The 25,342-nt window shown below is 45.5% G+C and overlaps 5 protein-coding genes across 10 annotated transcripts; 3 read left to right on the top strand and 2 right to left on the bottom strand.

Moving 5' to 3' along the window:
* Positions 1-3: 3 nt before the first annotated feature.
* On the top strand, positions 4-4,594 carry LOC133169672 (calmodulin-A-like). 3 transcript variants are annotated; one of them, XM_061302060.1, is made up of 8 exons: positions 4-314; positions 1,949-2,266; positions 2,351-2,737; positions 3,039-3,069; positions 3,160-3,303; positions 3,393-3,499; positions 3,568-3,703; positions 3,776-4,594. In XM_061302060.1, the coding sequence occupies exons 1-8, from the start codon at positions 117-119 to the stop codon at positions 3,802-3,804; spliced, it is 1,350 nt and encodes a 449-aa protein (XP_061158044.1). In that variant the 5' UTR covers positions 4-116; the 3' UTR covers positions 3,805-4,594. The 3 variants fall into 3 exon arrangements, with proteins under 3 accessions (XP_061158044.1, XP_061158045.1, XP_061158042.1); XM_061302061.1 differs by lacking the exons at positions 1,949-2,266; positions 2,351-2,737 and having other exon boundaries at positions 22-314; XM_061302058.1 differs by lacking the exon at positions 4-314 and having other exon boundaries at positions 1,949-2,737.
* Positions 4,595-5,717: 1,123 nt separating this feature from the next.
* On the bottom strand, positions 5,718-15,406 carry ttc7b (tetratricopeptide repeat domain 7B). Of its 4 annotated transcripts, XM_061300536.1 has the most exons (23): positions 15,166-15,405; positions 13,807-13,961; positions 13,618-13,693; positions 13,447-13,539; positions 13,200-13,363; positions 12,881-13,002; positions 12,441-12,519; positions 12,118-12,293; positions 11,553-11,616; positions 11,325-11,462; positions 11,006-11,194; positions 10,817-10,934; positions 10,458-10,515; positions 10,209-10,281; positions 9,970-10,130; positions 9,784-9,900; positions 9,596-9,693; positions 9,119-9,373; positions 8,477-8,527; positions 7,738-7,878; positions 7,370-7,572; positions 7,102-7,175; positions 5,718-7,025 (listed from the first exon to the last, which is right to left on the bottom strand). In XM_061300536.1, exons 1-23 carry the CDS (start codon positions 15,284-15,286, stop codon positions 6,878-6,880), a joined length of 2,874 nt encoding a protein of 957 aa, XP_061156520.1. In that variant the 5' UTR covers positions 15,287-15,405; the 3' UTR covers positions 5,718-6,877. The 4 variants fall into 4 exon arrangements, with proteins under 4 accessions (XP_061156520.1, XP_061156517.1, XP_061156518.1 ...); XM_061300533.1 differs by lacking the exon at positions 8,477-8,527 and having other exon boundaries at positions 15,166-15,403; XM_061300534.1 differs by lacking the exons at positions 8,477-8,527; positions 9,119-9,373 and having other exon boundaries at positions 15,166-15,393.
* A 283-nt stretch (positions 15,407-15,689) lies between these two features.
* On the top strand, positions 15,690-17,604 carry fam177a1 (family with sequence similarity 177 member A1). The gene is made up of 5 exons (XM_061300541.1): positions 15,690-15,850; positions 16,177-16,356; positions 16,536-16,602; positions 16,815-16,912; positions 16,987-17,604. The coding sequence occupies exons 1-5, from the start codon at positions 15,782-15,784 to the stop codon at positions 17,200-17,202; spliced, it is 630 nt and encodes a 209-aa protein (XP_061156525.1). The 5' UTR covers positions 15,690-15,781; the 3' UTR covers positions 17,203-17,604.
* On the bottom strand, positions 17,405-20,978 carry ppp2r3c (protein phosphatase 2, regulatory subunit B'', gamma). Its single transcript, XM_061300538.1, has 13 exons — positions 20,759-20,978; positions 20,549-20,673; positions 20,270-20,374; positions 19,998-20,110; positions 19,764-19,861; positions 19,543-19,613; positions 19,345-19,477; positions 19,118-19,173; positions 18,836-18,908; positions 18,591-18,727; positions 18,140-18,277; positions 17,998-18,057; positions 17,405-17,930 (listed from the first exon to the last, which is right to left on the bottom strand). The coding sequence occupies exons 1-13, from the start codon at positions 20,823-20,825 to the stop codon at positions 17,736-17,738; spliced, it is 1,371 nt and encodes a 456-aa protein (XP_061156522.1). The 5' UTR covers positions 20,826-20,978; the 3' UTR covers positions 17,405-17,735.
* Positions 20,979-21,097: 119 nt separating this feature from the next.
* On the top strand, positions 21,098-25,129 carry prorp (protein only RNase P catalytic subunit). The gene is made up of 10 exons (XM_061300537.1): positions 21,098-21,742; positions 21,871-22,009; positions 22,129-22,363; positions 22,437-22,723; positions 22,797-22,844; positions 22,929-23,061; positions 24,132-24,242; positions 24,477-24,625; positions 24,699-24,897; positions 24,965-25,129. Exons 1-10 carry the CDS (start codon positions 21,304-21,306, stop codon positions 25,091-25,093), a joined length of 1,869 nt encoding a protein of 622 aa, XP_061156521.1. The 5' UTR covers positions 21,098-21,303; the 3' UTR covers positions 25,094-25,129.
* The last annotated feature ends 213 nt before the right edge of the window (positions 25,130-25,342 follow it).

Here is a 25,342-nt window from a genome sequence, read left to right as displayed (position 1 = left end):
CAATGGCGCTTCACTGCTAGTGCTAGTGTGTGACATGTAATCATTGACCTCAGTCAACGTTGACCATATTCGACCATGCATCTAGCTATCGGAAAGTGTTGGTATCGATATCAGCGATGCTGGTGTTGTATCAACGAGACGGTGGCGCGTCAAGAGGGAGACGAATGAGTACAGTGCGGAGGAATACGTTCAAACGTGGAGGAGCCATCAGACTTGCGTCCCCGCCTCCAAGCAAGCGGCCCGAGCTCGCCCAGACGCCCATTTGCTCTCCGCCAGACAGCCAACCTCACGCAAGTGCACCTCAACCACCCATGGTGAGTTTCTCGAATGAACTTTTTGTTTCCAAAAAAGTGCATGAAATGCGAGCCATCCATGCATCCCAGCTTGGAGCTTCTAGTAGATTGAAATTGCACGCACGTCCATGTGAAGCTCGCTTGCTTGCAGGAAGTAAGAGCCGTCCGTTTGAGGCTGTGGAAAGGCAGGTTCCACAGGGTTCCGCTGGATAGCGTTGCTGACAACTTCTTTTGCAAATTGCAGAGCATTTTTTTTTCAAGTGATCTCTTAGCTAGCGCAGAAGCATTTTCCTAACTTGCTCAACTCCAGTGGTTGCACTGCACACACAGGAAGTTTGTTTGGAAGCAAAGTGTCAATAGGAACATGCAAAGCAGGTGAATGCAGGTGAGATGACACCGAGCGACCGACCGACCGAGCGAGCTCTCTTGTCTGCACAATTGGAATTCTCTTCAATGCTTCTTGGATGTGTTTAATGGGCGTCCATGTTTTTGTGTATTGCTGACTGGCAGTTTGAACTCCTCTTGATGTTCCAAATGGAAAACACCTAAGGGAGAAAAAAGGCTCCTAAGAACCGGTCTGGTTCAAAATGCCACAAAGTGCATAGCTGGTTTGGCAAAGACTTTTCCAAACCAGTTGGACAAGTAAGGCAAAAGGATTTCAACTGGAGTGCTATAGCTAGCATTGATGTAGGAAGCGTCAATACTGCAATGCATAAACAAAGGGCTGCTGATGTTGCCAATTTCTCTGTTCAAATTGGAATTCCAGCAAATCTATCAACAAACCGGTTTGGTTGAAGGAAATGGAAAGTTTTTCATCTGTAAATATTCGTGCGTGGTAAACATCCTCTTTAGGAGCTTTGCATACCTTTTACTCGTTTCCATAGTGGAGTTGTGCGGCAATATTTTCCGCCATTCTGTAATGCTGCTCATCAAGTTGTTCTCATTTTCAAGCCAAATTGGCCCGAGGGGGATGATGTCAAATCAATCATCTTCATTCCCGGCTCATTGACTCAATACCTGCTTTTTGTTTGCTGGTATAATGAGAAATTCAAAACAAGTTGTCATGTTTTATTTTTGTTGTTGCTGTTGTTGTTGTTGTTGTTGTTGTAACAGCCTATTTTTCTTTCTTCTTTTTTTAAATCACTTTTGCACTGCACTGGTGCAATAGCTGAATTTGTGTTGCAAGCGTAAAAGCGGCATAGGCAATGTTTTAAGTGTACTCCGCCTACTGCCCGAGGGCAGCCGGGATAAGCTCCAGCACGCCGGCGACCCTTGCGAAAATGAGCGCTCTCCAAAATGGCCAACTACCATCCACTATGTAAGTGGCGGACTTGCACGGCAGATTTGCCAATCAGTGAATGGTTTTCATTCATGAAATACTACCAAATAAACGGAAATAATTGTTATGATTCATTTTGTTTTAATACCCTTGAATCCAAATGTATCCGATGTTTCGATGAATCAGTGGACTGACTAATTGATGGAATCGTCAATTCAGCAGTGACAGCCCTGCTTGCGCCTTAATTGTATTGCGCTACGCAAGGGGCCCGAGACAATCTGGACAAGTTGTCAGTTATCTGCCCTTTGTAGCCAGGATGCGCTTTTCCGCCTCCAAAAGGACGCCGGTGTCGTGTGTTGACTTTCCTTCCATTTAGTTGCGTCTAGGATCTCGGATTACCTGCCAAGCGATCCTCTCCGGGAGATGCTACTGTCGCTGTCATCGCTTGAAATGGAGCTGGAGGCTTTGCCTGTGCCGTCAGACTTTGACAGCCAAGCCTAGGTCCCATTCGCATACCAGCGTGTCTGGCCACGCAAGAGACGGACGGACGGACGGACGGACGGACGGACGGAGCAGCTTCTCTGACCGATTCCAAGTCAAGTCAGAAGAGCCTTGTTACGCCCACCATTCAGTCGTCTGCCGTCCCTTCTGGCCCGCTTTCGTAATGCTGCCCAAAAAGGTGACCCTCTACCCGGTAGGAGATGAGTTGCTCAGCCTGTGCTCTGTCTATGACCTCTTGGAGGAGCAACAGCACTTCTATGAGCGACTCCTCCAACAGCAGGAGAGAAACTACAAGGCCTTCCTCCACATGCTGATGGAGTGCTGGTCGGGCCGCGTGGACGCTCTGCTCCGAGAGATGCGGGACACCAGGGACCACTTGCGATCCGCCAGGGACGAGCTGGCGGAGGTGAAAAAGCAGCTGGTCCGCTCCGACGAGCAGGCGCAGAGCCTGGCCGGGAGCCTGGCCGGGAGCCTGGCCGGGGGCCTGGCGGCGCTGCGGACCGCGCTGGACGGCCTGAGCGGCAAAAGCGCAGGAGCGGAACACAAGCAGCGGAAAGGAGGGGGGCGCTTACGACAAAGCGGCCTCGGCGGCAAAACAAAAAGCGAACCCAAAGCGCTGAAGCTGGTGACGGACCTCACCGATATCTGCTTTGAGGGACTTAAGGTTGTGCTTGCTGTCTTCTGACTTCTTTGTTTTGCTTCAGTGACTTGCAGAATTGCAAATGTCAGCATTTTAGCCCCTCCCTCGTCTCCTTGCCATAGGCTTCACTTCATCAGTAGTCCTAGACCATGGTAAAAGGAAATCCACCTGTTTGCATTCTCAAACTTGGACCCCCCAAGTGACAGCCCCCAAGTCCCTTTTTGTCTGTTTCTTCTTCTTCTCCGTTCGTATCGGCCCGCTGACGTCCGGGTTCCGAGTAGTTGCATTCCTATCTGTAATGCTCCTCTCTTGGTTTTTGTTGCAGGCTGAACAACTAACAGAGGAGCAGATTGCCGGTGAGAAAGCACGGCACGGCGCGGCGCGCTAGCCCTGATGAGGGGGCGCTTTTTAAATGGCGCTTTCCACCTTGCCTCGTTCATGTGCAGAGTTCAAGGAGGCCTTCTCCCTGTTCGACAAGGACGGAGACGGAACCATCACCACAAAGGAGCTGGGCACGGTCATGAGGTCGCTAGGGCAGAACCCCACAGAGGCCGAACTCCAGGACATGATCAACGAGGTGGATGCCGACGGTACGGCGCCTCTGATTTCTCCGCTCGTCTGTGCCCTTTTGCCCACACGCTGCGCCGATGATGATTTTTGTTACCGTCGATCACCTAAGGCAACGGGACGATCGACTTTCCCGAGTTCTTGACGATGATGGCCAGGAAGATGAAGGACACCGACAGCGAGGAGGAGATCAGGGAGGCATTCAGGGTCTTTGACAAGGCAAGTCTGTCTGTCTGGCTGGCCTCCGTCGTATTCCTTAGCTAACGCTCGGTCGCTCGCTCGGACAGGACGGCAACGGCTACATCAGCGCGGCGGAGCTGCGTCACGTGATGACCAATCTGGGCGAAAAGCTGACGGACGAGGAAGTGGACGAGATGATTCGGGAAGCGGACACGGACGGAGACGGCCAGGTCAACTACGACGGTACTGCACCTTTTTAGCCTGCCACTATCACTTGCTGTCCAGCCTCTCATATTTGCCGTTGTGTGTTTGCAGAATTTGTTCAGATGATGACCAGCAGATGAAGCGCAATCAGCAAAAATCCACTTGTACTCAAACACTTCCGATTAAGCATTTTGCCAATCAATGTTGGCACACGTCCATATTTAACCGGCTCTAAAAACGAAAGCAATGCATGAAAGGAAGGGCCTTGTACTTCCGCCTGCCCGCCTGCCTGCTTTTCTTCACACCTCCTGTTGATTTTCTTTGTCGTCTCGGTGACCGAGGCTTTCCAAACGCTAGTGGCCGGAAACTTGGAGGACTTGGGCCGCATGCACATGAGTCATGTTGGGAAAGGAATTGGGGTGTAGCTCTTTACCTTACCTGATGCTTTTCCAAGTGTGGCCGAGGTGTCACTTGTTGTGTTCCGTCTGTCATAATCACGAAAGCATGTGGGGCGGGAAACTTTCTAATTCGGGTTCACTTTTCAAGGGCAGTCGTGGGCTTTCCATCCAAATGTTTTGAACCTTTTTCATGAAATCATTCTAGATACCAAATACATTCGAGAGGAGAGGAGACTGCGCCATAAGATGACATCATAGGAGCGGACTGTCAGCTGCCTGTCAGTCCAATCGATTAGGGGCTTTTCATTTGTAGTCTTTCCATTTCGTTTCACAATTGTTCAAAATAGGTGGATGGAAACAAACCCACCGTGTGCGCTATTTCTATCTTAAGGTGTATGAGTATGAATGTATGCTCGTGTGTGTATGTATTTGCCCGGTCCAACTGTTCTGTTTCATTCAGTTGATGATCTGCATTCCAAGTTGTACATCCCAGACTTTACATTGTTTTTCCAATAAAATACATTGAACTGAACGCTACCTTTTGTGCCTTTGTCTTCATGCTTGCAAAAGGGAATGTATCCATGAGGTGAGCTTTGACCATGGTATTTCCCTAATAAAGTGGCCTGTTATAAGGTACACTTGAAAATGGCTGTGTACCTAATGGAATAAACTATTTGAGAAGCACTGGCCTAGGTGACTGATTCACAATTTGGTTTTGTCTGATAATAGATATTAAATAAAGAAAACCAACTGGCTAATTGATTTGTTTTAATTGAGAGAAAAAAAAACCATCAGCAAAAGCATTTCACTAACTGACCAGGAGATGGCGACAGCGCGGCATCTGAAGACCATGGATCGTTCTGCTATGCCGGTTTAAAAAAAAAAAAAAAAAAACCGTAATTAGCTAGGGGTCAAAGGTCAAAGTTTACGGTTCAAAGTTCACCCAGGGGTCAAAGGTCGGTTCAAAGTTCACGGGGTCATGTGCACATTTTCGATTTTTAACTAGAGTTGAAAGTTCAGGGTTTAAAGGTCACCCAGGGGTCACCACGGGGTCACCACGGGGTCACCACGGGTCACCGCGGGGTCACCGCGGGTTCAAAGTTCAGGGTTCACTTTTTTTTTTTTTTTTTTTTTTTTTAGGTTTACCTTTATTTAACCCAGTGCTTCTCAATTATTTTCTGTTACGCCCCCCCCTAGCAAGAAGAAAACTATTCGCGCCCCCCCCCCCCCTCCCCACCGTGACTATCCTAACGTGCCACGAAAGTGGCTAAAAGTTTTCCCGCAGGTGCGCTTAACGAGGGAAACCCACGGACACTCCATTAGGTACGCCGCCATTTTCAAGTGTACCTAATAACAGGCCACTTTATTAGGGAAGATGACATGAAAAATGGCATTACAGACACGTTGATTGTAATATGGCTCATTTTTGACCCACATACTTGAATTGTAGTCTATGGACAGGTCATGACCGTGAGGAGGAAATGACACTCAGTGATACCTGAGAGTTGACTGGGGGTGCGTAATGGCAGCACAGGACAAAAGCTGTCAGTACTGCAAAATGCTCAATGAGAGAGACACACACGCAAACACACACGGAAAGATGCATGTGAACCTGAGGTCAAAGCCACATGCTGCGATTTAACATCTCAAAAGGCTCTGGACGTAATCGACTTTTATTATTGTCCTCATTCATTGACAGCATCAAGGGAACACTCAGCAAGTTTGTACATATTCCACGTCATGTCGACATTATGATCGATGAGGAAAATAGAATTATAATTTATTTTCTAGAACATCAATACACATGGCACTGTACAATTTGAATGACACTGAAAGTGGTTGCATTACAATGCACAAAAGACAGAAAGACAAGAATTGACACTTGATTGCTATCCATGCGTAGTGACAATGACATTTGGTGTGGACCATTTTGAGTTTTTTCCTTGTGTTTATTCACACCATTTGGTGACACAACAACATAAATGTTAGTATGTTATGAAAGGTGTAGAATAGCTAGCTCAGCTGCTAACAGGCCAGGCTAGTTGGCATGAGAGTTTGCTTCCAGTAGTTTGGACGTCCTCCTGTTTCAATCTTGGCAAGCAAACGGGTGCGACGACGTCATTGGCTTGGAGTGGGAACCAGCATAAGACATTTCAATCAAACGACTTGGAAAAGGAAACATGGCTACATTTGAAAGATTCAATGTGCAATGGTGGCTTGTGACCCAACACTGTCTCAAATCATCTTTCCTCACTCAAATGAATGAACGTGCCCATCGCCTGTAGAAACATTTAACAAGAAAAATGGCACTCAAACATGGACAATTAAAGTCAGTAAATAGAAAATCATCAGGACTTCACGCTTCCATTCAACATTGCTCCTTTCTGATGTTTGTGCCTTGGCCACTAACGCATGAATGGAGCGACATGACTGAAAGAACAAACTTTAGGTGAGAAGTTTGATGACGCAAATGGCTTGCCTTACAAACAAGCGTCGTCAATAAACAAACACAACCTTGCCTTCCCTGTATTTGCTGTCAGTGCTTCTTCGACGACTTAAACATTATTTCAAACTTGATGTAAGAAAGGTCAGAGTCAAAATGCACCAGAAACAGAACCGATGAGAGAACAGGACAGGACAGGACAGGACAGGACAGGACAGGACAGGACAGGACAAGACGGGACGGGACAGGGCTGCTCATTGGACTCCAATCTGAATGTGTGCGTGGGTCATGCAGGCATGCTGCGCGTTTGCTGTGTTTCTCGCAGGTCCGTTTTTGTGCTCCAGTATGCAACTATGTGTGTGTGTGTGTGTCTCATAGTGCTCTAGGAATGATGGTGAAGGGGAGGATGGGGCTACTGGCCTCCAACTCCAAAGCAGTGAGGAAACACTCCGTGGCAGCAGCAGCATTCCCTTGAGCCTGCAACACCTCGCCAAGGCTGTTCCACACATCGTGAGCCGTACTGTGCCGAAAATCAAAACAACAACATACGTATGGAAGGCAAGTACAGTAGCAGCTCGAAATTTGCTAACACCTACCTGTTGACCTGCACGGCATCCCTCAGGACCTTTTCGGACAGACTGTAGCGCTGGAGCTGATGGAGAATGAGACCCTGAGAAGAGCGGAAAATCACAAGATGTACCAGATTTCTTCTTGCTGGCCATGTTTGATTACCTTTGATGAATCAGACTAATTATGCTCTAAATCTAATCTGATGGTCCCACAGCACACAAGCTAATGACATGAGGGCCTGAAGACACTTAAGGCAAAAGCTAGTGTGTACGTGTGTAAGTCAAAGTGTATTACCAGTCTCTGCATGGTTTTAACGTGCGTGGGGTTGATGGACAGGGCTTCTTCGTACCAGCGCTTAGCCTCATCTATGTTTCCCCTGAGCTCTGCAATCTGCCCCCTCATGAACAGGACATTATGGGATGTGGGAAAGAGGTTGGCGGCTTCTTGAGTACAGGCCGACGCCTCGGCAGGCTTGGACATGCCGATGTAGACTTCGGCTGTCGGGAAGGAAATGGAATTGCAAAGAGCAACTTTCAAAAGAAAAGCGAAAAACAAAACCAAAGCAATCCATAGAGTTAGCAGAAAAGAAATTGGATTTCACTGCGGGCCAATAAAGCCCAAGCTTATGGAAGGGAAAAGCATTTAAGAAGAGAGGAAAGTACCAGCGTGCAGCCAGATCTGAGCCAGAGTCAACCAAGGGTGCAGAGGTCCATGCTTGGGGGCACTGCTCTGCAGGGAGGAGGCCACCTCAGACAAGGCCTGCTCCACACGACTCGCCGCTATGGATGTGGCATGCACGGAACCTGGAAGGAGATCAGTCACTATGTGATTATCCCAAGACATTCCTTCTTCAAAGTACGGACACGGCAATAAAGTCGCTATGTGCCACGGTGGAATCACAATTCCAACCGGAGTACTCGTAGTGCTTATGATTGACGGTAAATCAAAATCCTTTCGAGGGAAATTGTGTTTGTTTCAATCGGAAATCTGTTCACCGTGGCACACAGGTATTTTTTTTTTTTTAGTTGTGAACTAAAGCCTTTCATCAGTACACACCACTGCAGCACACCTCAGTGTTATGAGCCTGGATGAACCAGGTTCAAGTGAACTCATAGCTGCACCACCATGCGAACGTACAGCGATGAGTAGGTCAAACGATGCGCTCGTTCGCTCGCTCGGTTGTTACAGCGGCTGACATTTTGTCAGGCACACAGAAAGCCAAATATGTGGAATAGCAGCAACATCTCATGAAAATAATGGTGCTCTGCTAATCTAATAAAGTCCTCATGTGGACATGAACTACAATCTCACCAAGAAAGGAAAAATAAACTAGGTGACTACAACCAAGGAAAGCGATACAAGGAAAACGTAAGGTCAGATGGAGCTTACTTGGCTACTTACAAACAGAAAACATGGAAGAAAAACCAAGTACGTTAGCGTCCTGAGGGCCGCCTTCAAAAATATGGGGATGGGAAAAAAAAGACAAAAGCCCTGGTTAATGATGAAAACAGAGAGAGAGAGACAGGGTCAAGCAATCATGGTGAAACAAAAGAAAAGCCAAAAGTGCATCACAGTAGTGTTTACAAGGGCCTCATGGTCAGGTCAGATAGCTAAACTGACAAGTGTTATTTGCCGCTAAAATCATCACTTGCGATATGATGACATCATAGGGAAAATGTCATTGTGAGAAATGTTCACAAGCCTCCACTCCCATCAGTGCCATGACTTCACAAGCGACCATTAGTTAGTGAGACGGACGCCTGTGAGCTTTACATAAGCAAGCAGTCAGTCAGTCAGTCAGTCAGTCAGTCAGTCAGTCAGTCAGTCAGTCAGTCAGTCAGTCAGTCAGTCAGTCAGTCAGTCCATCCCGCACACATTAGCACATTAGACTTGAAAGACAACTCATAGCCAAATGTTAACAGGGGGTAACTACTTTTTGTGTGTGTGTGTGTGTGTGTGTGTGTGTGTGTGTGTGTGTGTGTGTGTGCTCGCCATCACAACGCACACCATGCTACGGGCTGAGAGAAGCTAGAGGCACGTTACAGCTGGAGGAAAGCTGGCGAAGAGTGATGTGGTTGCAAAAGGAGGGAGTCCTGGCTTTGCCGCTCATCAGGTGGGGAGGAGGAGGAGAGGGAGGCGGAGGCAAGAAGGAAGATTTTTTGGGTGGAGGCTGGAGGATGAAAAGTGGACAAGGGCTAGGCAGTGGGGAGGAGAGCGGGGAAGACACAGTGGAGAAGCTGGAGGGAGAGGTGGGGGACACTGGTTCGGAACCAGTGTGAGAGGAGGAAGAACCTGAGGCTAAAACACAAACAGTCAAACAAATAAACCAATGGAAAAGAAAGGAAGGCAAAATTGTCAAGAGTGAAATTGAGAGAGGGAAAAAAAAAAAGATCATACAATCTACCCTATGCGTGAATATAGTTTAGGATTAATGAGCAAATAAAGAAATGAAAAACAAAATAATCAAGACGATGTACAATGAATACAAAATGACTAGCCCAGCGACCAATATGTTCCTACCTGTATCTGGGTCACTGAAGTCCGGCAGAGTCATTGCATTTAGCTGTCGTCGGTCAGCGACGGCTCTGTCCAACAAACTGCTCCCGCGCCCCGAATCACTGCCACAACATTAAAAATGCCTTTTAGACACGCAAAACCTTCGAGCGCCCACATTGTCATGGAGCCGTGGTGAATGCGTGCCAGCATACCTGGGATTTGTCAGGTTGTAGAAGCTCTTCCAGATCTGCAGCATGTGTTTGCAGGTGAGCAAAGCGTCTTCTGATCCTCGGCACATGCTCTCTAACTTCACCTTGGTGTAAAGCAAGCTTTCGGGCGCAAGATTGTCAGACTGCGGTTGAAATGAGCTGGATCACGCGCGCTTGTGTGCATCTTACTTGAAGTTCTCGGGATACTCAGATAGGGCCATTTCGATGATATTCAGACCGTCCTGGTAGTGTTTCTGTGCTGAGAGAAGCAGGGCCAGCAGGTGAAGGGAGTGAACGTCATCCCCTTGAAGCTGCAAGGCCTGTCGAACATAGCCTAGCGCCTCGGGTATCTACACGTACACACATATACATACACATGGACTACTTTCCATCTGCAGATCATCCGCAGGTTGTGACTCTCCGGTTACCTGTCTGGACACAGCGAGCTGCAGTGCAAGGTAGAAGGCTGCCAGATGATCGCTTGGAGATAAACTCTGAGCTCTGTCCAAAGACAGAGAGGAAATGGCTGTGTTCAAAAATGCCATTCAGATCTGTTCATCCCGCCGTGCACATTAGAAAATGTGAAGGCAACCTTAGTCTAGGAGGGTTACAAATGTGAACTTTAGGAGTCCAAAAAAGGAAGGCGTGTTCTGAAAGAAGTGAAAGAGACAGCAAACCTCTGAAAGGCTGCCAAAGCTTTTCTCTGGTACTCTTCTTGGGTGCTTCGCAATGATGCTGTTGAGACGTGAAAGGGAGAAAGACAAAAAAAAAAAAACAGTCAGGTGTACTGTACAAAGACACAATGGGCCTGGAACGGGGATGTTCTTAAATTCAAATCGCACACACAATTGTCTTCATTGCTATGTTCATGAATGGGATTTGAATTTGTGAAACGGTTTGTGCCCTCAAGCGAGCTCCCGTTTCCCCATAAGCAGGCATCCGTTTGCCGCATCTCAGCCAATGTTTTTCATATACTTTTGTAAGCTTCAAAAAGGCCAACATAGAATAACGCTGCTGCTGCTGCAAACAAACGTACCTTCTGTGGCTTTGAGGCTATAAACCAGTCCGGCGGCCAGATAGCCTTTTGCTCGAAACTCCGCTGCTTTCTCCCCCATGTCAATCACCATTTTGGCAAAGCACTCACCCTCATCCAACTAGGAGTAGAAGTAGATGGAGAAGCATTCAAATGTCAACACGTGTTATGGTTTGTGACTTGAGTGGTTACCCAGTGCAGGGGTCCGATGCACAGTTTGACCGCCAGCAGCGGGATGGTGGGGTCATCCGGCTTGAGACGGATGCACTCCTTCAGAACTTTAACGGCGCGAGCAGATTTGCCCGCGGCCATTAAAGACAGTGCAAGCTGGTACCATAAGTGGAACTCCTCAAAGGCAAACTTCATGGCTCGCTCCAAGCACTAGAGAAAAGCGGATGAATAAGGAGACCTTTCCTAATATGATATAATAATATGTTGTTGTTTTTTTTCTCCATGTTTGGACAGTGCGTGATTGTGTATGTATCTACAGGAAGACTGGCATGTGACTTGCCTCTGATAGCATCTCATACTGCCCCCTCCTGCCCAAAGCGATGGTCAGCAGGTCATAGACCACAGAGGCAGACTGGAGACTAATGATTCGATCATTATTGTGCTCCGGAATCCTGCTCAGGACGGCATCGCGGTTGGCCTGGGATACGGACACAGCAGGGAAGAAAGCGTTTTGATGGTGAGAACGGATGACCTTGGATGACCCCACCCCCCCCCGTATGGCACTTACCATGGACTCACTGATGAGGAGCAGCAATAATGCTTCTTCCGTGTTCTCCTGGGGGCAAAAAAGACTGTGGGGGAGCGAGAAAGAAAGAAAGAAAGAAAGAAAGAAAGAAAGAAAGAAGGAAAGAAAGAAAGAAAGAAAGAAAGAAAGAAAGAAAGAAAGAAAGAAAGAAAGAAAGAAAGAAAGAAAGAAAGAAAGAAAGAAAGAAAGAAAGAAAGAAAGAAAGAAAGAAAGAAAGAAAGAAAGAAAGAAAGAAAGAAAGAAAGAAAGAAAGAAAGAAAGAAAGAAAGAAAGAAAGGTGGAATTCAAAACAAGAACAGAACTAAGACACTTGAAAACAGTGCACATTACGAATGGGATAGTAAACACAAAATAAAATAAAGTGTTGAGTTTGTTTCGTTCAAAACAAACAAAGAAAGAAAGAAACAAAAGACACCTCTTTATTGCGAATGAATATCGGCTTAAAACAGCAGTCCGTACCGGTAATAACGTGAACAGTCAATGACAGCAAGAGATGATTTTGAACATGTGCTGATGCTCGACTGACAGCGCAAACATTTTTGCTTACTTCTCTCCCGAGTACACTCGTGGGCGTCGGCCTAAGCTGTACTTTTTGCTCTGGATGTGACCTTGTCGCGTAGGATCGTCCAGCGGTGACACGGTGGGCGGGTCTTCCACAGGAGACCAGTAACTCTGCTCGCACATTCCTCGGAGCAAGATCTCGGCAAGCTGTCTGGCAATGGTCTAAACGCACAAAGGGGCGCACGTGTATTTCCAGAGCGCTTTCGGATACAACTGCATCTGCGACAAAGTAAGTACTGTCCAATTCAACGGGAGGCCTGAACAAAGTCTGTCACCTAACAAAAGCCAAAGTCGTAGCTCATTCCATACCATGCGCAGATTCTGCGTTGTCCTGGTCTCGATGGCTCGGAGAATTTCTCGAAATCGCCCGACACCTTGCGTCAGGTTTCTGAAAAAGGGTTCATGAAAACAAATGTGGTAGGTGAATTAATAAACAATTCTTGGATCATGAACAAGTCTTGCACCCATTTTCAAGATGACCACTATTAGTTTTAGCCTGAATTCAGCAACTTCTTAGATGATTAAAAACTGCAAATGGGAACAATACCATTTGCCAATGTGCTTTTTTTTTTTTTTTTTTTTGGAACCAATCATAGCGACACTGCCAAGTTTTGTTTTGTGCTGAGGGCAAGACCAAAAAATATTGCTTTGGTGCCATCTGGTGGCTTCTCATTGCCTGTGGAGAAGTTAGCATCGAAGAGTTTCTGGACCTTGCAAGAGCAGAGGTGAGTAAGAAGTCTTTGTCTTACCCGTTCTTAAAGTGGATGACATGGGCTCTCTGTAGACCTGTCTCAAGAAAGTAACCTAGTTCCTGCTCCTGGGAAGTTGGACCAGGTTTCGGGCTGCGATTCTGAATTCCAGCTGACAGTGCCTGAGAAAATGAAAAGAATTGCAATGACTACTCCAACAGCACCACGAGCTGATGGGAGGCTACAATGACGGACTTCTTCATTTTGTTCTCCAATAGGGAGATGGTTTAAAAATGGCCCGAAAGGCATATGAGCGGGCTCATTAGCAGAATTGCTAGCTTTCAAAAGCCTTGCTACTGCAAAGTAGCAAAAGGCTCACCTTCTCAGCCTCCTGCAGATACAGCAGCGCAATGTCTCCAGATTTTTCATAGCAGATGATGATTTCTTGCTCTCGCTCCGTTCTGTTCCGATTGGAGGAGGGAGAACCGGCATTCTGATTGGACAGCAGCGGAGAGGCAGCTGGCACTTTCTCCAGACACAAGCCTGAGTGAGAGCGAGAGCGAGAGAGCGAGACCACTGTCACAGCCTAACATACTAAATCAAAGAAGTGTCTTGTATTTGTGTACCTTTAGTGGCATAGGCTTCTGCGATCATACACAGCCTATACACAGGAGCTCCTGCCAGCTGCATGTCATCTATATTGACTCTATTATAGTGACCTGCAAAGAACCAACTCTATTACTTGGGGGATTTTAATCATACATAAAATCTAGTTCATCTGAAAGCTGGTGTGTTACCTAAAGCATCTTTGTATTCTGCTTCAACATAACTAAGTTTGGCCATGAGTAGACTTGCTTCCTGGAGGTAATCAGCCTGGAAAGCAAATATATATGTATATATAGGATTAGTATGACGTCTCTACACAAATGAAGAAAAAGGAACAGCAAGCAAGGTGTATAGCGCGATGGCTGGGCATGGACGGTCACCTTGAGGTTTCCTCTGTCCAGAGCAGCGGTGAGATGCTTCCTGACCTCCACCAGTTTTGGTCGCGGGCCTCTCGGACTCGCACCCTGCTTGATTGGATTTTCCTTCAGGTATGTCAGAAGCTTGCATTCCCCCAACAACAGCTCTCCGAGGTCATCTGCGCACATTGAAATATTCATTTCAAAACCAAAAGTTCCTCACCATCATTGGCTGGTGACCCCACCTCTGATTGAAATGTGATACATTCATAAAAGATTCATCACTCTGGCAAATCTATTTATTTCAATCAATAATGACAACAACAAATGATTCAGGCCTGCAACTAAATTGGAATTTTGTTGGAAAATTGGTTAAAAAAACGTTTTCATTTCTTTTGTTGCTAACATGCCATTCGATTCAAGACAAATAATCAATCCAAGCATTCCAAATATTTGAACATACATGGATTTTAATTTTTTTTTTAAATCCAAACCATGAATAGATTATCATAATAATAATGGATTCATTTGTTGATCAATTAATTGTGGGTAATCAGTGCACCTCTAGTATGATCAAGCCGTGGCAGTAGTTTAACAATGTTGACATGACAAGTGTCAATTTGAGTGTAAAGATAAAAAAATAGGGACGTTTGCTGTGGACCACAGACCATACTCTGCCTAAAACACATACCAAGCAGAATTATGACCCATAATCCTATTGCTGTGACCAAGGACATTTATGCAGGCATGGCTCCAGGATTGTTTTTTCCCCCTGAGTGCAAAAGAGGGGCTTTACGTATGAGCTGGGGATTATAAAATGTGTATAAATATTTGGGGGAATATAGAATAAAATGTTGGAGGGCTTAACTTGGGTACACGAACATCAGACAAAGCAATAGCACCCCTTAGCCCTGGCGTAGTCAATGTTATTTAAAATGTCAGAATAACCTTTGAAAAGATGTTGCCATTTTCGAGAAGGCCACAACTTTAAATAATACACGTTAAAGCTAATTTCACAGCTAGCATGGGTGACAATCGAATTCTATCTGTGTTTGTGTTTACGAAGCAGCGAGTGACAGCTCATATCACAGTGAAATAAATCCAACACGATTTGGCAGAATCCTGCACAACTAGTCAAGTGGTGGGAGTATGTGGCAGGGGGGTGGCTACTAATGTGTGTTGGCCATCATTTTGGTTACGTACGTACGCGTTATATCGATCGGACTATCACCTATTTTCTTGGTGAACGTCATTTGATCATTTGGCATAATGTAGAGAGAGAGATAAGTACGTTAGTACGTCTTCCGCTGTCAGGAAGTCCGGAGGGAGGGAGGAAGGAAGGAAGGCCGCGTGTACATTTGACTAAATAAACACACATCTTACCGTTTGATATCAACTTAGCTGAGAGTTGTCGAACTAACTCCGGTATCCTATCCCATTGTCCTTCTGAACGGCACCGCTCTATTTCGGTCTCCAGTCGTGAGCCAGACTTCTTGGCCGTCATTTTGGTGAGCGGCTTCGGCTTTGGCTTCGGCTAGGACCGACCAAAACACCAAAGAATCGCGCTTGACGCGTAGCAGCCAAGTTAGCGTACGTGCAACTACGCTTCCGGTTATGAATTTCAAATTAAGTATGTTTGGATTTATTAAAAGAAATTCTGCTGACAAGATTGAGTAACTTGTAGTTTGAAGCGGGTTCCATCACCACAACAGAGTCTCTACGCCTGCTATGGCTACGTTATTGACAAATTGCAGAACATCTGAAAAATATGATGTTGTACATGTGTGACAATGACATAAAGATCTATTCTATTCAAACTTCCTCTACGTTAACGGCGCCGCCCTTTTGAATGTGGCAAATGGCGCAGTCCTGCCACAACAAATATGGCGGATGTCCACGCCCCACATCCATCTTGTATCTATTTATATTTGATGTCTGTGCTTTCGGTAAATAGTAACACTATAGCAGTTGCTCAAAGTAGCTCAGCGTGTCCAGTGATATGGCAGACTTGTCATTGTATTTAACTAATATGAATGTTTCGTTGGGACGAAATATGGAAGGTAACAAGGTGCGTACACGGAAGTCTTCGTTGAAGTTGTGGTTTCGTGGGCGACAGCAGACTATCGTTAATGTTGTGATTCACTTCCTTAGCTTGTGTTGACATTGTGGCCAAAGAAATCCTTTTTCGTTTGAATGACCATTTTAGGTAGTAACTTCAGTTTTGTGTTGTGTTTCTTATTTCCAGCCAACCTGGGCTAATAAAAAGTGGATTTTTAGTTTTAAACGTACGCGGTGCCATCTGCCATTACTTCATTTGAATTGGCATAAACATCAATTGCAAGAGATGCCATGATAGAATGTCAATCAAACAGATGTATGCACGTGTTTGTTAAGAGTGTAGAAGATGTGGAAGACTTCGAGAGAGTGGAGATGGGCAACACTGGCGAGAGGCAGGGGAGGGTTAAGCTTCCCCGGAGGACCATCTACTTTGCCAGTGGCGAAACAATGGAAGAGTACAGTACTGATGACGAGGAAGAGGAACCTGTCAAAAAGGAGGTGGTGACTGCCGATACGGTAAGTAGATAAGTTACTGTTCATTCGTGTAGTTTGCGAGACAACCACTGATCTCAGTCATCGTTTCTACAGATTTATACTCCTAGCATACAGGAGACGCACTGTTCTTTGTATTCATAGTCATGAACCAAAGAAAACAATCCACTTTGTTCTAAGAGTTCTCCTCGCATGTGTTCTAGTCGAAACTGACCTGGGGACCGTACTTCTGGTTCCACATGTGGCGAATGGCAACGTCAACTATTTCAGGTGACACCCGACACGTGCTGGACCATCCATCACATTTGATTTTGATACTAGCGAGCTGTATACAGACAGACAAGACGAATCAATCAAGTGGAGAAAATGAGACAAGGCAAAGAAGACTTGTGTTGAAACAATGTGTCAGACTATTTAGTGATGTGCTTGTTGTGTCACAGAAATATTGTTTTGTATGAATCACAGTCCTCTTTGCTCTTTAGTGTGTGACTACATGGGAGAGAGACTTGCCTCTCTTTTTGGGATCACTGCTCCTAAATACCAGTACGCCATTGATGAGTACTACCGTATTAAGAAAGAGGTGGGTGAAATACACACGTCGTACTTTGTGCAAACGGCATCAAAACTATTCTATATTATGTTGTCACCCTGCAGCAGGAGGAAGAAGAGGAGGAGAACCGTCTGGCCGATGAGGCAGAGCGTCAATTTGCAGAGGAGCAGAGGAGCGAAAGGAAGGATGCTGCCCCATCTAGCGTGGAGCAGCCTGGAGCATTAGGAGCTTCCTTTGTTAATGTTTCCTTTGACCACAAGCCCGAAGAACCTCTCAGCACTTCCGACAACAACAGAGCGCCGTGTCCTCTCCCTTCATGACAACACAAAACCTCTCACTTGCAACTCGGATGAATGCTAATCGACTTTCTTGTAACAATTAATATCCTTATTTTTTTATGCTTGCATTTTGTTAAAAGAGGGCTCCGTGAACAGCGTAGGGAAAAAAGACGAGGTCATGTTACTGCATTTGTAGCAGTGATTTGTCTAGAGCAGGTCTTGTTTGTTTTAAAAACCAATCGTGTTTTGACAAGGACACCGCAGGTTTATTTAACACTATCCGAGGCGGTAGCATAAACGCAGAGTTGCACTCCATTTCACAACTCCTAGTGCCTATATGCTCTCTATGCATCTTGACGATATGATGTCATCCTAACTCCGCAGGATTTCACTTTTATCATCAGGTTTTCATTTCAAAATAATAAAACAAATTATTTAATGGTTCTGGCTGTTGTTACTTGTTTTGGGTCTTAAAAAGCACACCAAGCAATTCTGATTAACAAGAGAAGTCATGTGGACTATTCTCGCTCGGTGTGTTGCAACTGTCCCACTGGCCTGAACACTTCTCTTCTTGTTTAGGAGTCCTCATTACTGGCTGTGTTAGTGCTGTCAGTGTCATTGGCAACAGGCGCTTCTCTGTTCTCGTAAGTCCAGAAGCCATTGAGGTCAATCAGGATGCTGGTGACCGTGTCGCCCTGGCAACTGTTCACCAAGTCCTGGAGTGTGATCTTATAGGGGTCTTTAGGCTTCACCATGTCAAAGATCTCATCCTAGACACACAGTTTGGTTAGACGTGAGCAAAATGCATGGCTTGTGTATGTGACTGCGAGAGTCTACCTTGACATCCTGGAAGGAGACAGGCACTTGACAGTGCACTTTCATCTGCTCCTGGATGGCCTAGTCACAAAGAATTCAAGAAATGACTACCATACACTGATGATGGTAGAGAAGTGTCCTTATGACAAAATCTGATCTTTACCCTGAAGAAATAGTTGAGGGAGAAGACATTGAGGTATCCTTGGTTGTCCATGTCTAAAAGCTTAAAAATATACTGCAGTGCTGCTGGCTCCTTCTTGTTTTCCAAGGCCAATACAAAGTCTAAATAAGTCTTGTAATCCTGGGAAAAGACAAAGTTAAAAAAAGCAATAGATCAGGGGATGCTTTGAGAAGAATTGTCAATTTGAGACTGCTTGTGATTTAGGGCTATACAAATCAACTTGACTTGACAATAGCCCCAAAAACATTTCAAATAGGTCACACCCAATTCAAGTCAAAAGTTGAACTGTCGCTGATACAAAAGGTAGTGGCAATGGCAACGCAAAATCATTTATTAACTGGCCTGTGTGCCCTATGAAAGTGGCGTGTACTGTCGTACTTCCTGAAAGAGGGACTTCATTGCTTGTTAACAGGAAAAAGTCCAACAAACGTACCATTTCTCCGTCGTACGTGAGGCACTCCTGAAATACTCGTTCGAGGAAGACTGAGGTGAGCGTGGCTGTGCCATAGCGTGACAACTCCTCCTTGCTCAACATGCCATTGTGGTCCTTATCCAGGTTGAGGTACTGCCCTGTCACACAAAATACAGTCAAGAGTTTATAGCTAGACCATTATTCAAACACTGGACATGAATCCTTTCGGGAGATAGTGAACATAGTGAGCGGATGTGCTCACGCACCATAGACTCTGAGAGCTGAAGGTGCAGAGAACCAGTTGGACTCTTGACTCTCCTTAGACTCCTCATCTCTTAACTGGACAGACAGAATTCGTGAGGAAAAAAATCATTGGAGTATTTTACGTTTTTAATTCCATCAATACAATAGTATTCTGTTTATATTGGCAAAACATTTGAAAACATATGCTTAAGTAACAGTTAAACACGGGCGGGTTAGACAAAACCAGTATGCGTATGTACATTGTGCACTTTCATTTATACAGATTTGCCGGGGGGCATATTTACCTCTAATAGATCATCCAAAAAACTGCAGGCCAGGATGTCCTGGATTTTAATCTTTCCTGAAAAAGACAAATACTAACCTTGATAATATGATGTAAATAGTTCATATGGACACAATAGGAATTTTCGGGAAATGCGAGCTCTGAAAACTACAAGACATGTGATGCTATTGGTCAATTATTTTAAAATTTGGATTGCCAACAAATCCCGGGCCATAAATATTGTCTCACCAGTACGAAGCGGGTCAAGGAAAAAGAAAAACTTGCGGACAGCGGTGCAGACATAAAAAGAGTAAAACGACTTCTCCAGTCCATCCAGCTGAGGTAGCGTTGGGATCAACTCCAATATATAGTTTTCCAGATCCTACAGAGAATAAAGATCAGTCTTTAAAGATGATTTCCATCAATGCAGAAAGTGAAAATACTTACAGACTCCCTGAGGTAGCCCTGTCCTGCCACATCGTAGAGACTCAGACCAATACGGGTCTGATGCAGCCACACTGAACACACAATCAATACAGTCCAAGCAAGCTAGGTTACTTTGAGCAGATACTAGGTGACTTTTTGTCACGCTGCATTCAAACAGCTCCAGTCAAACATGTCATTGTTGTTGTAGCTGGCAGCAATATCCACAAATTTGGGCATTTTACCTTTCCTCATCACATAATTGAAGAACTGCATGATGGAGATCCTGCCGTAGGGATCGCTGTGGAGCAGCTTGGCATACAATCTGGCTGTGAAGAATTTGCTGATGAAATAAGAAAAAAGGGAAGGGAGAAAATGGATGGATGGATGGATGGATGGATGGATGGATGGATGGATGGATGGATGGATGGATCCTTGGTTGATTCACGAGTCCACTGCTACTGTTTCCTTGAACTTACTTGCACTTGGGTCCAGCCAATTCGCCCACCTGCAGGTAGGCTTCATAACTTATCATGGCCTCTTCACTATTCACTGGAGGTACCTGGTGCTTCTCAAGCAGAAACCACAGATTCTACACAGATGTAGGCGGATTGGACAGAAGAATAACAATGGGTTAGAATTGTATATGTACCAGTGGTTTTCTCATTACCGTTCCAAACGGTAAAGCATCAAGAGATTTTCAAAGAGAATATTTGTTGTCTTGCTTTCATGACAGGTGTGTACGTGCTACCTGGAGTTCCTCGTGATCCAATAGTTCGCTGCTCTTCCTCTGAAGGAAAACCGCTCTCGATTCTTCTCTCAGTTTCTGGAGCAAAACTTCATCTTCCGCAGGCAACTGTCAATCAAATCAAACTCTTAAAAATGGTGCACCTTCAATTTGCAATCATGTGACAAACTAAAGCTGACTAGACATATAGTGGGGCAATTTAAAACACTTTTTATGCGAGTAAGAATACGCTCTGAAAGTTTGAGGGCTTTGTACAAAAACTGGGAGCAAGCGAGTCAATACCTTAAAGTAGAATCGAGGGATGTTCTTGTAGGATTTGTTTTTGTTACTTCCACCCTTCCATTCGGAATAATACTGGCCAAACAGCTCCATTTCTTCACATTTCTTTTCCTCTTGTGTTCTTTCATCTAAACAGGGACACATTTGAGGCAAATGAATGTATTGTTGACAGAATTGAAATGGCAATTACCCTGAGCTAGCATCATGACTTACCTCTGTTGGAGTTTGCTAGCCTCCTTTTTAAAAGATCCGACCAACCGGTCCAATTTTCTTTAGCCATGTTTACTTCCGAATAACTGTAAATCTATATCAGATTATTATTTTTTTAACAACTCCGCTGTCGCAAACAGTAGGATCTCGTATTCACAAACATTTGTGATGACTAACATCTGTAGAGTAGACGGATTGCTTTTAACGGTACTTCCTGTTAAAGTTAAAACTTTTCAAAACAAACATATTTTCCAAGAATTACCGAGGAATGGTGAATGCAAGACGTTTTGTTTTGAAATGTTTTGGACGCTGACAAAGTTCCGGTTAGTGCTTGGTCCTGTCGAATGTCGATGACGTCACGTACGCGACGTTGCTCGCTGCCGAAATAGAAAGTGAACATTTCTAGTTTAAGCAGAGATTTCACGTGTAAATTGTCATAATCTGGTTTTTTTTTTAAATTGTCCATCGTATTTCCTCTCCACTTTATTGATTTCTGCTAGTTTTATGCTGAGCTGTGCGCTTTTTGTTTCCACTAGGAATTAGAGTCAATGTTGATATTTGACGGGCATTCTCTAATTCCAACCGGAGCCAATTTGGCCATAGGGTCCAGTATGATGTTAAGCCTTAAACCGTGCCTTAGGTCTGTATTACCATTTATTAATCAAGGATCTTTAGCGTTCCTTCTCTTGCCTTACACAGCACACATTCAGCGGACCAGGGACTGGAGCTCCAGCCATGAATTGAGCAGAAGCAACAGTAGACAGGACAAATTGAAAAATAACACAATCAAACAAAGGACACATGAGTTGTGGGACAGTGTGGCTGATGGAGGAGGCAAGAACCTTCGGCAAAATGCTTCCATCCCCAAATCCGTGTTCGCTGCTGGGACGGCGAAGAGGACAGCAGAGATGCTGAAGAGGAAGGCGGGTGTTCTCCCTGAGGAGAATCATCATAAGGAGCCTGCGAGGAGGACATCTGAAAGGAGAGGTAGGACAACATTCACCTTTCAACAATGCATTCACTTGGCTATCCTGCTGCTGTCAGACATCCGAAAGGAAAAGTCCAACAAAATTCAGTTGCTTTTTATTTTGTAAGTAATTGCAGACGTTTTACAGGAAAGCTGCAACCTCCCGACCAGCCGCTATCTGTCGAGGAGTGGAAGGAACTGAAAGAGTCTCTGGGAAGTCCAGAACGATTTGACATTGGCATGTTGTGTACACTGATGAACTCTGGGGCGGAGTTGGACATTGCCAAGTAAGACGACTTGCCGTGTGGAATAGAAACTGCTGTCATTTTTCATGACCTGCTGCCATGAAGCACTTAGGTTTAGTGTTTGTTGGAAAAAAATTCTTGTCTGTTCTGCTTTGGCGCAGGTCTCTGCTTTCATTTGTTGCCACAGAAACAGGAACCCTTTCCTACAAAATCCTATTGCAGTATCTGACACTTTGCGTAAAGGCCGGCCATGACCAAGAAGTATTTGATGTCTACGATATTATGCGACAGAGCTTCCCCTCTTTGGATCCCGGAGCTCATAGCCTCTTTATTCAGGCTTTCAGCCGCACACAAAGGTGGCGGGAAGCTCTCGGCCTCCTGCAAGACCTCAAAAAGGTAAACAATCTTTTTTTCGCTCGCATCTTGTCGCTAATTGATAGTGGCTGTAGCGTCATCTGATCCTCTGCAGGTTGTCAAGCCATCACCTCGCAACTACGGGAACATCATCGCTGCAGCCATGCAAAACGGTGATCCCAGCGCTGCCTGGGCGCTTTATGATGAATTATTGGCAAAGGGTCTGAACCCACAGCATGAGACTTGGGCCTGTCTGTTTGAGAGAACGGGTGGAGAGGAAGGAGAGAGCATGTTGTCGAGGGAGCAGCAAGAGAGGCTGCTGGGAATTCTGCTGTACATGAGGAACAACCAAATGTACCCGCAGTTGAGTCTGGCTCGCAGCATCAAGACCTGCTTTGAAAGGTAGAAGAATCTGGTCACTGAATCAAGTTGAGCCTACGGTTAAAAAAATCATTCTGTCACATTCTGTTTTCAGTTTTCCACAACAGAAGTGGAGAGGAACTTGGAGCAGTGCCTCGCCAAAGTAACTCGTACTCCCCGCACTTTTGACTCCAACATCTTCAAACCGAGTCTTTCATAACTCCTTCATGTATGTTGTGGGTTGTAGGGGTGTGTGCAAGAGTTGTGGAACACACTTGGAATCCATTCAGCTGACTTCGGAGGAGTACCAACAGCTGAAACAGAAAGTCATGAGTGACATCATCGAGGGGCGGGATGTCTTCACCAAGACCACGCCAGAGGCCAGTTCAAGTCATTGTCATTTTTCAACACAACCATTGCATATTTCTTCTTCTTTTTTTTTTACTTGCATTGTGATCTTTTTAGAATAGTAGATTTGGCGTCATTCCGTTTTCTCGCTAGTGTTGCTGCTCCTTTTCTCTGCTAGATGGCGTCTTTAGCCTGTATCTGGCTGCAATTGCTTCAGATTAGATCATTACAAGGCTTATTTTTGGTTGGTTGGTTGGTTGGTTGGTTTTTGGCTTGCTCCTGTCTCACTTCTCCAGGTCGTTGCGTCATTTCTAAATACAAGGAACCTGTCCTGATAAAGAATGGCTGGCTGGCTGGCTGATTGTCGAGTCATGCTGAATAATAAGATACAAGTACATTTCCCCCCTTTAATAAAACTATTGCTTGGATGGGAGCAGTATCCAAAAAATGCTGCATGTTTCATGAAATCACAGCACAAGATGATGCACGTGAGTGCCAATGTATTCTGGCGTATGCTGGAAGCTGCCACCCGCTGCAGCACAATGAGCCCGCCGCCGCCGCCGCCACCGCTTGGTCTCACATATCAACCGTGGAAAGTCCCTGGATAATTACACTGGGAGTAGACTCGCTGTCTCTCTCTCTCTCTCGCTGTCTCTCTCTCTCTCATCTTCCCTCCTCACTACTTCCCTTTTTAGTTGATATTATATTTACACCCAAGGAATAACATTTGCTCCACTCTTGGCTAGCCACACTCAGCGTTGGAAGATTCATTTTTGTGTGTGTTGAGGCTTTGGAGGTATTTCTTCTCAAGCCACGTTTTGATTCGTGTGCACGTGAGAGTGCGCACGGCTCGGCGTCTAGGGGAATTCACACAAGTCTATTTCCACACGGCTGCAATCTAAAAGTGAAAACACACAATGTTCCAATGCTGGAGCACAACACCATGTTCCTGTTGGCCACAATGCCGGACAACATGTTTCCTTGCTCTCTGCCATTATGCAGCCTTCCTCACTGCTTGAGTGGCTTTGCAAATGCTATTCTTTTACTTTGACATATGCTTGGATATCTATTGCATGATGAATGTCAATAAATGTCTCCTCAGGAGTTGGAGAGTTTCAAGGCATTTGTAAGGACCAAACCAGTCTTTGACGTAGTTGTGGACGGTCTGAACGTGGCAAATATCACTAAAGACAGAAGCAAGCAATCCGAGATGGTAAGGAGACCTAACTGAAGAGATACACGCAACGGTACCTTCATAAAGGGGGCTTTTCTTCCCCCACTGCTGGTTGCAGAATGACTGCCGAAGCCTTAAATGAACATGTGTGTGTGGGGGGGGGGGCATCCTTTCTAACAACCACCACCTTGCCTGCCCACATTGTTCTGATCTTTTGCATATTGACTCAAAGATGGGGCATGAAGCAAGGTTTTGTGCACGCGTTTGTTTCAGTTGCTGGCCGTGGTGTCGGAGCTCAAGCTACAGGGCCTTTCTGTTCTGGTGCTGGGGAGGAAACACATGCTGCGGCCCTCTGCGTCTTGGGACAGACACAACATGAAGCTTATCCAGCAGAAAGCTCATTGCTTTTTTACCGACAACATGTAAGGAATACGTCGGGTGAATGATAGACGTGCACTGTTACTGAGCTACTTTTGTTCCCGTTCTTTCCATCAGTTCTGAAGACGACCCTTTCCTGCTCTACGCCGCGTTGCATTCGGGTAACCATTGTCGCTTTGTGAGTAAGGACCTCATGAGGGACCACAAGGCTTGCTTACCGGACGAAGCCACCAAGCGACTCTTCTTCAAATGGCAGCGGGGCCATCAGCTGGTTGTGCATGGGCACATTGTAGCGGGGAGGAGGGTCCGATTTCAGGTAAGGAGAAGGAGGAGCCGGCCGGCCGGCTAGGGGACGAGAGAAAGTGTTGTTTGTGTGCCTTCAGAGCATTCCCAGCTGTGACACCATAGTGCAGACTTCAGGAGACACCTGGCACATCCCCTACGACGACACAGACGAACGAAGCACGTATGAAGTACCGCACAAATGGCTGTGCCTTACCAGGATTTCCTGAAAACATGATCATTAAAACGGATTCAGACAAAACAAATGTCGTCTCAAGCTTACCGTTTTACTGTGTTCGTCGTTTCCATAGATCCCCGGAACTGAACCCTCAATCAAACAAAGTCTCTTCTCTGTACTGACTGATGGATCGCTTGTCCTTGAACAAGCAGGACTTTGTCCTGAAAAATGCACTTTTTGGAGGTTCCGATGCTGCCTGTGGGAAATGAGTTGTGCGGATTAATGCCTCCAACAACGGAAC

Source organism: Syngnathus typhle, linkage group LG16, assembly GCF_033458585.1.
Source record: "Syngnathus typhle isolate RoL2023-S1 ecotype Sweden linkage group LG16, RoL_Styp_1.0, whole genome shotgun sequence".
Lineage (NCBI taxonomy): Eukaryota > Metazoa > Chordata > Actinopteri > Syngnathiformes > Syngnathidae > Syngnathus > Syngnathus typhle.
Note: the sequence above shows the minus strand (reverse complement) of the source record. Positions and strands in the feature narration are given on the sequence as shown.

Bases quoted from the DNA above. Each gene is read 5' to 3' on its own strand.
- ttc7b (XM_061300536.1), bottom strand. From the start codon at position 15,286: ATGACGGCCAAGAAGTCTGGCTCACGACTGGAGACCGAAATAGAGCGG. The intron at 12,294-12,440 runs GTATGGAATGAG...TTGTGCGTTTAG, and splicing joins CAACGCAGAATCTGCGCATG to ACCATTGCCAGACAGCTTGC. The intron at 10,516-10,816 runs GTACGTTTGTTT...ACGTCTCAACAG, and splicing joins TAGCCTCAAAGCCACAGAAG to CATCATTGCGAAGCACCCAA.
- LOC133169672 (XM_061302060.1), top strand. From the start codon at position 117: ATGCTGGTGTTGTATCAACGAGACGGTGGCGCGTCAAGAGGGAGACGA. The intron at 315-1,948 runs GTGAGTTTCTCG...CCTTCCATTTAG, and splicing joins GTGCACCTCAACCACCCATG to TTGCGTCTAGGATCTCGGAT. The intron at 2,267-2,350 runs GTAGGAGATGAG...CTCCTCCAACAG, and splicing joins AAAAGGTGACCCTCTACCCG to CAGGAGAGAAACTACAAGGC.
- fam177a1 (XM_061300541.1), top strand. From the start codon at position 15,782: ATGGCAGACTTGTCATTGTATTTAACTAATATGAATGTTTCGTTGGGA. The intron at 15,851-16,176 runs GTGCGTACACGG...GTGTTTGTTAAG, and splicing joins GAAATATGGAAGGTAACAAG to AGTGTAGAAGATGTGGAAGA. The intron at 16,913-16,986 runs GTGGGTGAAATA...GTCACCCTGCAG, and splicing joins ACTACCGTATTAAGAAAGAG to CAGGAGGAAGAAGAGGAGGA.
- ppp2r3c (XM_061300538.1), bottom strand. From the start codon at position 20,825: ATGGCTAAAGAAAATTGGACCGGTTGGTCGGATCTTTTAAAAAGGAGG. The intron at 19,862-19,997 runs GTAAGTTCAAGG...TTATTTCATCAG, and splicing joins TTGGCTGGACCCAAGTGCAA to CAAATTCTTCACAGCCAGAT. The intron at 18,909-19,117 runs GTAAATATGCCC...CTGTCTGTCCAG, and splicing joins TTTTGGATGATCTATTAGAG to TTAAGAGATGAGGAGTCTAA.
- prorp (XM_061300537.1), top strand. From the start codon at position 21,304: ATGTTGATATTTGACGGGCATTCTCTAATTCCAACCGGAGCCAATTTG. The intron at 22,364-22,436 runs GTAAACAATCTT...GATCCTCTGCAG, and splicing joins TCCTGCAAGACCTCAAAAAG to GTTGTCAAGCCATCACCTCG. The intron at 23,062-24,131 runs GCCAGTTCAAGT...ATGTCTCCTCAG, and splicing joins TCACCAAGACCACGCCAGAG to GAGTTGGAGAGTTTCAAGGC.